The sequence below is a fragment of the Castor canadensis genome, chromosome 14, assembly GCF_047511655.1.
Source record: "Castor canadensis chromosome 14, mCasCan1.hap1v2, whole genome shotgun sequence".
In the NCBI taxonomy this organism is placed as follows: Eukaryota; Metazoa; Chordata; class Mammalia; order Rodentia; family Castoridae; genus Castor; species Castor canadensis.
The window spans coordinates 3,565,823-3,577,721 of record NC_133399.1 but is presented as its reverse complement, the minus strand read 5'-3'; the positions used below and the strand labels follow the sequence as shown (position 1 = coordinate 3,577,721).

General features: G+C 40.9%; 1 protein-coding gene across 1 annotated transcript in view; it reads left to right on the top strand.

Moving 5' to 3' along the window:
* The first annotated feature begins 1,457 nt into the window (after positions 1 to 1,457).
* LOC109680400 (uncharacterized) overlaps positions 1,458 to 11,899 on the top strand; it is a 35,266-nt gene continuing 24,824 nt past the window's right edge. The window contains exon 1 of the mRNA XM_074053685.1: positions 1,458 to 1,598. Within this exon, the coding sequence (XP_073909786.1) occupies positions 1,596 to 1,598 (3 nt within the window). The 5' untranslated portion in view covers positions 1,458 to 1,595. The remainder of the gene's footprint in view (positions 1,599 to 11,899) is intronic.

The window sequence follows — 11,899 nt, the reverse complement described above, 5'->3', positions numbered from 1 at the left end:
TTTTTCCTGATGGCAGTTGTGAAATCTGAGCAGTTGCAGAGCCCTTTACAATTGCAAATTCCTTGTAAATGTCAATGGACACTCTGCAGAACCCCCCAGGCAGTTTATCCCTGGTCAGTCTTTCCCACACGATTCTTTTTATTGTAAAAAGCAGATGGAAACACAAAAGCTGTCTCTTTTGTTGCTGCCAGGGACCACCACTGCTTTAGCAATGCCTCCACCTTTACCTTTAATGAACTTTAATAGCCCCTCACTTCATGTCCCTTTCCGGTCTGGTCTGGATTCTATCCACATGGCAAACTTTCTAACCACAGTTTGCAGAGACTGCACCCATCAGGCAACACAAACGCGTGTGCACTGCCTTCCCAGTGAGTTGGACCATGCAGGATCCACTGTGGGTGGATTTATTTTATTTTCCCATATTTTTATTGTATTGGATGAACCATAGATGTCTGTTTTTTGTGTGTTTGCTTGTTGTGGAAAGCGTTCTTTCATATATTCTACCCTTTTTTTTTTTTTGGCAGCAATGGGTTTGAATTCAGGACCAAATGATTGTTAGGCAGGTGTTCTACCAGTTGAGCAGGGCCATCAATCTGTTTTGTGTTGGGTTTTTCAGGATAGTGTCTCCCAATCTATTTGCCCAGGCTGGATTCGAACTCTCATCTTCTCATCTTCTTGATCTCTGCCTCCTCTGTAGGTAGCATTACGGGCATGAAGCTTTTCCTGTTTTTAGTTAATTTGTGGGCTCAAGTAAGAAGTCCATGCATTTCAACAAAAGCAACCTGAGGGTCTCTTATAAGCAGGATCATGAAGAATGAGAAATACGTGTGTGTGTGTGTGTGTGTGTGTGTGTGCATGTGTGTTTATGGTACTGTGGTTTGAACTCAGAACTCAGCCACTCTCCCAGGTCTTTTTTGCCATGGGTTTTTTTGAGATAGGGTCTCATGAATTATTTGGCTGGGCTGGCTTTGTACTGTGATCCTCCATATCACTGCCTCCTGAGTAGCTAGGATTACAGGCATGAGCCACCGGCGCCCGGAGAAGGTAATATTTCTTAACTAAAAGAACCTCTGGAACCAAATCTAGAAATAAACTCCATTCCAACTGCATACTTGGTGCTTTCTTTGGGGCAAATTGGTCAACTTCTCTGATCCTGCATTTCCTCATCTATAAGAATGGGAATAAATAAATGCTGGCATGTGTTACAAGTAAAATAGCATAGATGAAAGGCCTAGAAATGATCCTGCTTTGAAGGAGGCTGCCAGAAATTACCAGTTTTTACTTAAATTCCTATTTTGCCCTGGCACTCTGCCAGGTAGGCAGGTGCTGCTTTCTCTGCTCAGCCAGCAGTGGCTGCGTCCTGGATCACTAGCCAATGAGAAGTGCTGGAGGGCGGGATCTGTAAGAACTGACCAATCAGAGGCCATCCAAGCAGGACACTCTGTTTAACACAGGAAATGCCTTCCTGGCTCCGCCATTTTCTGGAACACGCTGTGCTGCTGAGAGCAACTCTGTGTGACTCAGTTTCTCTACTGCTGTGACCTGTGCGTGGCACCAGGATTGTAGCAGAACTCAAATCACTGCAAAAGCCTGACATGGTGAGTTTGTGAGCGGTGTCCCAGCCCGGGGAGTATGAGGAGGTGACAAGCATCCTGAAATGGCTGCTGCAGACCCGGCCTTCCCAGCGCAGCTCTGGGGTCTGTGGCCGGAGTCGCTGGTGCCGCTTGTCACTCTGCCCCTCTGTCCTGGGATGGGGGTGGGGTGGGCAGATGAACCCTGGCGTCCTGTCCTTTATGTGCAGGCGACAATGGCCAGGCCCAGACCTGGAGCCCTGAGGACAGCGCGGCGCCCGACCCGCGTTTTCCCAGCCTGCGGTGGCGGAGGTCGTGAGTCCTGCACCGGAGGAGCTGTGGTCGTTGGGGTCCCCGTGTCCTGCAGTGTCCTCGGCAGAGCTGATTGCCCCGCATCGGCTAAGTGTTTGCAAGCAGGGACTTTAACCCAAAGTCAGGCCCCCAGCCCAGTGCTCCTGAGGGCTGGAATAAATCCCTAAAGTCACAGCGATCCTACGTGGCCCAATGCACTGGGAAGTAGTGCACGTGCGTTTGTGTTGCTGGATGGGTGCAGTTTCTGCAAACTGGTCAGATGTTCCACGTGGACAGACCCAGGCAGGACACGGAGATGAAGTGAGGGGATAATAACGTTCATTAAAGGTAAAGGGGACGGCATTGCAAAAGCGGTGGTCCCTTACCGGGAGGAAGGAGATATAACTCTTGTGTTTCTATCTGCTTTTTGGAATCACAAGGGTTGTCTCTGTGGGATTGACTAGGGATAAACAGGGGTGGGAGGTTCCTCATTGTGTTCATTGACTTTTTACAAGGAATTTGCAATTGATAAGGGGTCTGCAGCTTCTAAGATTTGATAGTTGTCATCAGGGAAAGTCACATGGCACCTGAGTCCCATTAACTATTTACTCTGTTTGGTAGCCTGCCTAATTCAGAGTTCCCAGACTTTGTGAAGGTAACTGAGAAGGCTTTGCCTTCTGACAAAATGGCGATGTCCTTCGCTTGTGTCTAAACAGTGTTTTCAGAAATTCAATGCAGGTGGAGGGAAATCCTGACCTTAATAAAGGAGGGTCACAGTAGCAGAATTGCCCCAACTGCAAGGTCTGCAGGTGTCTCCAGAGTGAGGCAAAGCAGGGCTGTACAAGGAGCACAGAGGTGTAGAAAGAAGATGGGAGAGGAGGGCGATGGAGGGGGGCAGTATCGGTTACAGTGGTCTCTAATATCAGGAATGTGTTTAACCTCCTTCCTGAACTGTGGGTGAATAGGGTGCTTCCCCCACTGGCTTCCCTTTTTTTCCCTTTATAGAAACATTTTTGTATAAAATCAAAGTTTACTTAAGCAGGTATGAATTATTTTTGCCATGATTTGAGTGTAAGATCACAATATTATGGATGAGAACCTTAGTGGATAGAATGAGGAAGTCTTAGGACATAAGGGGAATTCTTAAATATTTCTTTCATACCAAGATAGTAAGAGTATAACCATCCTTTGAATCTCCATGCAGGTGAACAGGGAAGTCCTGAACACATCTGGTGTGTCTCTCTCATTGCCCGTTCTTTACAGATGGGCTTTATATGTACATTCTTCATAATGTTAACTGTTCATTAATCTCAAAGTAGAGGGTTACTTGCATTTGTCTCCTATGAGTTTGAATGTGTAAATACTGCCACTCTTGTACTAATAGTATTAGGAAAAGCTTTTGTGATGGCTGCACTTCAGTCTGATCACTTACGTATTCCCTGGAATATGGGTTAACAGTTTACTTTGCCATGTTGTCAACTGTTAGTTTTAATATTTTTTGTTGGGCAGTACTAGACTTTGAAATCAGGGCATCAAGCTTGCTAGGAAGATACTCTTCCTCCTCAAGCACTATGCCAGCACATTGACTATTCTTGATTTGGGCCCCAAGTGCCACTATTCCATATACTGTTATAGAAAATTTGCAAAAAATTCTTGTTGCTTACATACATGGATAAATTCACAGTTAGTGGGAAATTTGGATACTATGCGAATATATAATCATTTATTTGCATCTTGTCTAAAACAGCATTTTGTTTAAAAAATCTTTGTTGTGTTGATTACTTGTGATGTTATGTTTTTCATTTTATGTGATTTGCTATGTAAGTGGTCTTGTGCTTTTAATTAGATTCTAGTTTATTGTGACTTCTATTGTAAAAAGATAACATATTCCTATGTTAAATCACTTTTGTCCAACCTTGCTATGTTCCTTTTGAATTCTGACTTCTATGTTGCTTTTGGGTGATTTTCCATGTATATAGTGACATCTTCAGTGAGCTAGTACAGTTTTTATTAGTTCTACTCAGTTCAGTATTTTTCATTCATTGTTCTCATCTTATATTTTCTCTGCATTTGTTGATATGATCTTATGAGGTTTGTTTATTAACTTAGAGGTTAAGGGTGACACTGATTGATTTTTCAATGTTCTGTTATTCTTTAGTTCCTAGAAATCCTACTAGCCTGTGTGGTTCTAGTCGTACATTAATGTATGGTGTTTGATACTATTTGTTCAGGAGTTTTTCTCAGGTACTGAGGATTGAAACCAGTGCCACATGCATGATAAGTAAGCACTGTAGGACTTGAGCTACAACCTCATCCCTGTTAACAATTATTAATTTTTTCTTTCATAATTTTTATTTGCTTGTATGCTGGGTGCTAGTGCCTCATTCCTGTAATGCTAGCTACAGAGGAGGCAGAGATCAGGAAGATGAGGGTTCAATTCCAGCCAGGGAAAATAGATTGGGAGACATTATCCTGAAAATACACAACAAAAATAGGGTTGGTGGACCTGCTTAACTGGTAGAACACCTGCCTAGCACACTTGAATATGGAATTTTTAAATGTGTTGAACTCACCATAAGAAACGGCGTAAGGTAGAAGGAAGAAAAATAGAGATGAACCAATTTGATGTATAGTGCATATACATGGACATGTCACAAGGAAACTCCCTGTATAGCTATCTTAACTGAACAAAAATGTCATTTCTCTTTTAGAAAATTGGGAAACAGGAGTGTAAAAAAAGTCCTGTGCATTTGTGTGGAAGGTGAGAGTATGTGGGGAAAGGGTATAGGATGGTGAATATAGTACAAATATTGTGTACACATGTATGTAAATATCAAAATGAGACCTGTTGATATTTCCAGGAATGTGGGAAAGGGGAAAAAAGAAAATGATGGAAGTTGTGAATTCACGGACAATATATTTGGTATATTGTAGGAAGTTTTGTAAGTGCTACAATGAACCAACAGCACAACAACAAAAAACAATTCACTGGGCACTAGTAGCTTGGAGTCAGAGATCAGGAGAATCATTGGTGAAAACCAGCCCTAGGCAAATAATTCTTGATGCCATATCTCAAAAACCCATAACAAAAAGAAGAGTGAAGCAGTAAGACACCTGTCTAGTGAGCATGAGGCCCTGAATTCAAATCCCACTGCTGCCTAAATAAAATTGTGTTTGCTCTTTGTCCCAGGTCCTGAGACAGAGTTATTAAAACCTTTAGAATATCCTGACCAATAGGAGCATCTTTGGTTGTTTATCCCTGGCTTCTTTTAGGTAGTATGTGAATATATATGCTGTTGAAATGATGTAGAGTACCACCCCCAGACAACTTCAAGATAAGCAGTGGTGAGCAATGTTTGCTACATGGTTTGGACTAGCATTAGTTCCAATGGAGCCAATGTGGTGAACTGGCTTCTGGTCTTTGGCACCTTCACTAAATATAGGTTGTATCAAAATTGAAATATGAGATACGTATTAGTGCTGGTGTTCAGTAAACACCACACGTTTATGTGAGAGTGATAGCACAACAAAAAAGGGATAGGTCAGAACTTGGAAATGATCCTGGATGAGTATGTGACAATAGTCATATCTGAATCCATGGAGAAGAGAGTTGTTTCATGGTGGAAGGTGGAGATACAAGTGTGTGTCAAGGTCTCAGAGTGAAATTTCCTGATAGTTCAGGTTTCTCTCACTGTCTTGTAGGAGTGAGGTGCCATGTATTGCATCTGCACAGAGACACAGGTCTCTAAGCATAACAGTGTGTTTAACCTTATCTTGAACTGTGGGTAAAACAGGCAGATTCCCTGGGTGGCTTCTCTTTTCCCTCTACTTTAGAATCACTTCCAACAAAATAGTTTATGTAAGCAGTTAAAATTTTTCTCACATTTGTATGAATTTCTAAAGGTAAAAGCCAGAATTTTGCTCTGAGATATTTCTTCCTAGTTTATGCACTCATTGCTTTACATTTCTCCTTAAGAACTGCTTTTTTATACATCCCAGAAATGATATTAATATATGTTGATTGCATCAAGTTGGGTGAGGCAGGAGGACAGAATACAAAATGTGCAAAATCTGTTTTTAAAACAAAAATAAACACCAAAAAAACATACAATAATTTGTCTTTCTCCAATATAATAAAAACATTTAAAAAAAAGTATAAAAACAAAAAACCACACCCACAGCAACAAAAGTATGTGCATTCATTTTCATGTACTTTGAAATACATAAGTGTATCTTGAGTCTTCCCTTTGATACATGTGTTATTTTAAAGTTGATAGCAATGTATTCCTGGGAGGCTTTCCAACTCTGTTATGCTATTGATTTGCAGTTCTGCTGCAGTATGATTTGAAATCAAGCCTAATAGTATGTCTATTCCTTTAGATTATTTAACAAGTGCTTTTTTCTTGCTCTGTTTATTTTTCATGGTATAGGGTTCATATAAACAGCCCATTCATGCCTGGAACTCCTGATTCTCTTGCCATTACTCCCAGTACTGTGTTTATTTTAAGTAGGAACGTGGTCTTGCGTCTGTATTGGTGAATATTGCATGTAATCTTGAGAAGTAAGATAAAATATCCTGCAGTGTCTCAATCACAAGAACTGTGGAAACAATAAACCTAATCTTATAAATACGTAAACAAATGGGAATTAGGACAGAAACCAGCATTGTTAAGTCAGTTAACCATGAAAACATTAAGATGAATTAAGGAGAAAGGAGATACCTGGGCATGGTATTACAAGCCTCCCATTTTGGCAGTAGGGAGTTTGAGCACTCATTAGTTTGAGGCTGACCCAGAACATGGAGTGAGTTTCAGGATGGCTTAGGATACATAGCAAGTCTCTGCCCAAAATTGCAATAAATGCTTATTTTGAAACTAAATGAAATTGCATTCAGAGGGCAATTTCTAGATCAAATGTTTGAAAAATATGAGCAACTAAGAATTTTGTGAAGAATTTTAGTCATCCTGGTTTATAGACTGAAATCCCTTTGCTATTTACTTCATAAAATAGCAATAGATTTGTGTATAAAGTTAACATTAGGCTTATTGTTTTCTTTTGGATTTGACTGGAAGTCAAATGAACTGATATACTAAGAGCCTAGGATCCTCAGCAATAAACAAAGGTGTGTGGAAAGAGTCATACTACAGCAAGAAGATGCCAGAGTCAAGTAGTGACCAAAGGCTGAAGTGATGAATTTCAGATGGCATAGAAAAACTGTCATGGAAGTTGAATGAATAATGACTTACAGTCAATTCAGTGGTATTGCTGTAAACATGGTAAGCCAGAAAAATTCTAAAAAATAATGAAAGATGTTTCAAAGTTTTGTGAAGCATGGGGAAGTACAAGGTAGACTTCTGGGATATTTTAATGTTTTAATGTTTTTATGTTTATGATTTCCTTCTATTACACTTCAGTGGGATCAACTGTTTGGATGGGTTAAGTAATGGAAGTTATAGGGCATTGAGTGAGTGAATGTCTGTGGGTGGTCAGTACCTTCGTAGTTTATGGGTGGAGGCTACACTTGAATGGTGGAAAGCAGAAACAAACACTGCAACAGAAAAGAAATCTTTGGAGGTGATAAATTAAACTATTCCATACCATAATCCTTTTTGGACATTACCTGTATGGTGGTCTTGAAATGTTCAAACTTATAATATATTTTGCATACCTTGGTATATTTTCAGTTAGTTGTTCAGTAAAGCTAAAGATAGGAGAGTTATTGAGTTAAAGTGAAATAGTATGACTATATCAGTTATCAGTATTGTGGCAGAAAGGTCTTTTGTTCAAGATCAAGGGCTTGCATTCACTGTGATATACATGGGTTTGGTGGGTTACTAAGTGTCATCATGTTTGTAGAGACTTTTTAAGAGTGTGAGTGCATTGGTTTTAGTTAGTGCTACAGCCTTTTCAAGAATGTCTATACAATTCAGTTCCTAAACAAAGCCAGCACAATTGTAGGACTGAGTGATGTTGAAAATACTTTGATCCAAAACCCAAGTACATTAGTCAGTGTCCTCTATGATGTTGACAGTTAATTCAATGGTTAATTGCAGAAGTGAAGAAAGGAACTGTTGGTTTCTATAACTACTACTGCAATTAATAGTTTCTAGTACCTTTGTGTAGAAAATGAGCTTTTCTGTAATACCAAAGTTCAGTAATCACAGCACCCACTGAAAGTGGGATGCCCATACTGAGATTTATGCATAGTTATGTAATGGGGTGTCAATGATTGATATAATAGCGCTATGAGTTAGGGAGATCCAAAAAAAAAAAATCCTTCACTAAATTAATGTAAAAGCTCAGGTTCTTCCTTTTTTGTTTTGTTTTTTGGTCCTTAGGGAATCAGATAGAAGATTCCTAGTGTTGTCTCTTGGTGGAATCACAGAGGGGGTGTCCCTTTCCCCAAGAAAAAATATTTTTTAAAGAGATATTAAACATAATCTTTCATATCAAATTTTATTTGTCAGTGGGTATGTATTTTGGGTTCTCATCCTTTAGCCTCTCTCTGATGAGCAATTAAGAAATGTCCAAGTAATCATATATATAACAGGAGTAAATTGTTTAATACAATAAGTGTTTGCTAGCAGGGACTTCAATCCAGGGCCAGGCCCCAGCCCAGTGCTCCTGAGGGATGGAATGAATCCGTAAATTCAGTAATCCTGCATTGCCCAAGGCACTGGGAAGGGGGTGCATGTGTGTTTGTGTTGCCCGACGGGTGCAGTCTCTGCAAACCCAGGTCAGAAGATATTTCAGGTAGACAGAATCCAAACATCACAGAGAGATGAAGTGAGGGGATTATAAATTTAATTAAAGGTAAAGGGGAAAGCATTGCAAAAGCAGTGGTGTTCCCTGCCAGTGGGAAGGAGAGACAGATCTCCTGTTTCCAGCTGCTTTTTTAAATCACAAAGGGTGGTCTCTGTGGGACTCAGTATGGCTAAACTGCCTGGGATTTCTGCAGAGTGTACACTGAGTTTTTACAAGGAATTTGCAATTGAAAAGGGCTCTGCAACTGCTAAGATTTGACAGTCACCTGGCCCCTGAGTCCCAATAACTGTTTTCCCCATTTGTTTGTTTAATTTAGGGTTTACAGGTGTTGGAATTAATAACCCTCCAGTGCCAAAAACAGACACACAAGAGACAGAAAATCTTGACAAGTCAATTCCTCTTTATCAAGAGGGTGCACGCATGTGCTCACTCCCACTAAGCAAACACGCAAGCACAAAATGGCTGACAGTGGTTCCTCCTTATATCCCTGACTCAGTCATAGCTGCCCCTCACCAGGGATTTGTCCAGGTCAAAGGTTCACAATCTTTCCCGATTGGCTAAGAGGCTTGAGGGACGGGTTAGGGCATACATTTGGTGGGCAATGGAGTCATACAGGAATCCGGAAGAAGAAGCAAGGATCCTTTAAACATGCAAGTCACCCAAGACGGTGACCTGAGGAATTTTTAAGTAATCTAAGAGGATAACAAATACTTTGACAGAAATTATCATTTTTATTACAATTTCCCCTGTGTTTTCAATTTAAATTCTTTTCTTCAAACTCATTTAGGAGTTGTTGGCTCTTGTGTTCCTGCATTTCTAATAAAAAGAAGTTATTTTGGTAAGGCTGGGGTGATTGTTTGGTGAGGGTTTTCTCAGTTAACCACTGTATTACTACTCAGACACATGGACTTATGCAGCATCCTACTAAAATTAAAACTCCAGCCACTACAATCAAGGAAGTTAAGATTGAGGTCATCCAGCCCTTCCATCTTCCAAATGATTTTTCCATTAAGTCAGTGAAGGGATCATTTATACCTGAGTTTTCAGCTAACTCCTTAGATAGGGTAGTTGATGCCTGTAGGGTTTTAGTAGTAGTTTCATCAGGAACTGTATTATTTGGTATATATGTGCAACATGAAACTGCAATCATTACACAAACTCCTCCCTTTTTAGTCAATATCATGTCTTTGTCTCTCCTTTTCCTAGATGTTGTGGCATGGGCTGGGGATCTAAATGATAGGATAAAAGGGATTACTAACTGCACCAGAGCATAGGTGCCTGCCCAGTTGCCTGGGAGTGTCTCAAGTAATGGTCCTCTGTAGTACCACCAGACACTGGCTCTGCCCACCAAGAGTGTGGACTGGTTTTCGAGGCTGTTGAAAGACTGGGTTTCACTGCATCCTGTCAGGTTTCCCACAGTTGTCAATCATCCCTGTCTGGTGAGATATGGGGTATAATAGACATCTATGGTGGGTGACCTACTAGTCCTTGGGGACTGACCCCCAGGACCTCTGACCTCTGGGAACAGTAGTTATAGCATCCAGCAGGATTCGTTACCCCAAGCCTTGGCATCCTGAAACAGAGCCCACATGTGATACATTCCATCTGGATCTGAGGACCATCCTAATGAAAACGGGACCACCTGAGACTCTGGTCTCCCAGTACTATAAACATAGCAATCAGTCTTATTTAATGTACAGACTGAATATTTTATCCATTTCATCCAAGCATTTGTATACCTGTACCCAATTTCAGTAGCCACAGTTTGTCTTAGGTCCTTGACTTCTAAGGTTACCTGAGTTTGATTTTTGTACAAACATGAAGGTAATGTTAAAGTGGAGGTAGAACTGGGTGTCACCTGGGAGGGGTTGAGAGTTAGAGGGAGCTCAAAGACACCTAACCGGTCTGTCTCTGAGCCATCTGTCCCCAACCCATATCTATGAAATATAGATGGTTCTGTGTCATACTCCAAAGGTTTTCTATGACTAATCTAAGTGGGTTGCATTTTTTTATCTTTACAAGTAGGAGAGGGGTGTGTCTGCAACAGCTGTAATTTCTTCTGTAGTCAGTTAAAAGACTGTCCATTATTATGTATGGTGGAAATCAGTCTTTCCAGTGCCCTGGGATCAGTCCAGCCCTTAGCATTTTCATAAAAAGGGAGAAGTGTATCCTTTATATCCAGTGTTCCACCCCACATCCATCCACTCTAGACAGATACCAGGCTTCCCTGTGGGTCCCGGGATGGGACACATATAAAGGGAGTATCCTTGGAGTTGAAGTTGGGATGTAAGGTCTCCACAAGAAAGGACCTGACATGCATCAAATTCAACAGTTAAGGGAAAGGTACTCTGAGTTACATTAATAATAAGCATACCATTTCCCAAATGAAAGAGAAAGAATATTTTCACTAAAGTCTTTTTAAAATCACTTTGGTGTTGCCTGGATGTGACAGTACCGCTGTTCCTTATGGTCAGGTGGGTGTGCCTTCTTTATCCATGTGTGATGAGTCCACCCCCACTCTGTGGTCCGGAGGGCTGTCTCTGTGGTCAGCAGAACAGGAAGTGTCCTTGCCAAGCTGGCTGAAGCTTATTTTCTTTCCAAGTCTGGACCAGCACATGATCGCTAGGCTGGTGTGGGAGCCTGTGCTAACAATCCTCTTTTCCTAAGTCAAAGTAAAGTAGAGGATAATCCAAATATATAATTTCTGAGAAAATAGTCTTTTGTTTCAAAGGAAGGTAAATCAGTAACAGAGCTAAGGTAAGGAAGCCCATAAAGTATTTAATAGGAGGAGAGGACAGTGTCCTTCCGAGGGGCCGTCCTAATTCTGAGTAGTGCTATGGGAAGATATTTAGTCTAAGGTTATCTGGTCTCTAAGAATAATTTAGTGATTTGGTTTTTAAGAGTGATTCATTCTTTCAACTCTCCCTGAGGAATGTGGATGCCAGGGAGTATAATATTCCCATTTGCTCTGTAGAGCCTTAATAAGTTCCTTAAGGATGTTGATGTTGAAATGACTCCCCCTGTCTGAGTCTATATTTTCTATAACCCCAAACCTTGGGATTATGTTTTCTAGTAATAACCCAAATTACATTTGTAGCAATGGCCTCTGGGAGAGGGATGGCCTCAACCCAGTGAGTGAAATAGTCTACAATAACCAAGAGGTATTTAAGATGACCTATTTTGGGCATTTCAGTGTAATCTACCCATATGCTTTGGAAAGGTAGCAACCTGGGGTTTCTACCCCTAGCTGGTCTCTGTCTGAGAGCTTGCTT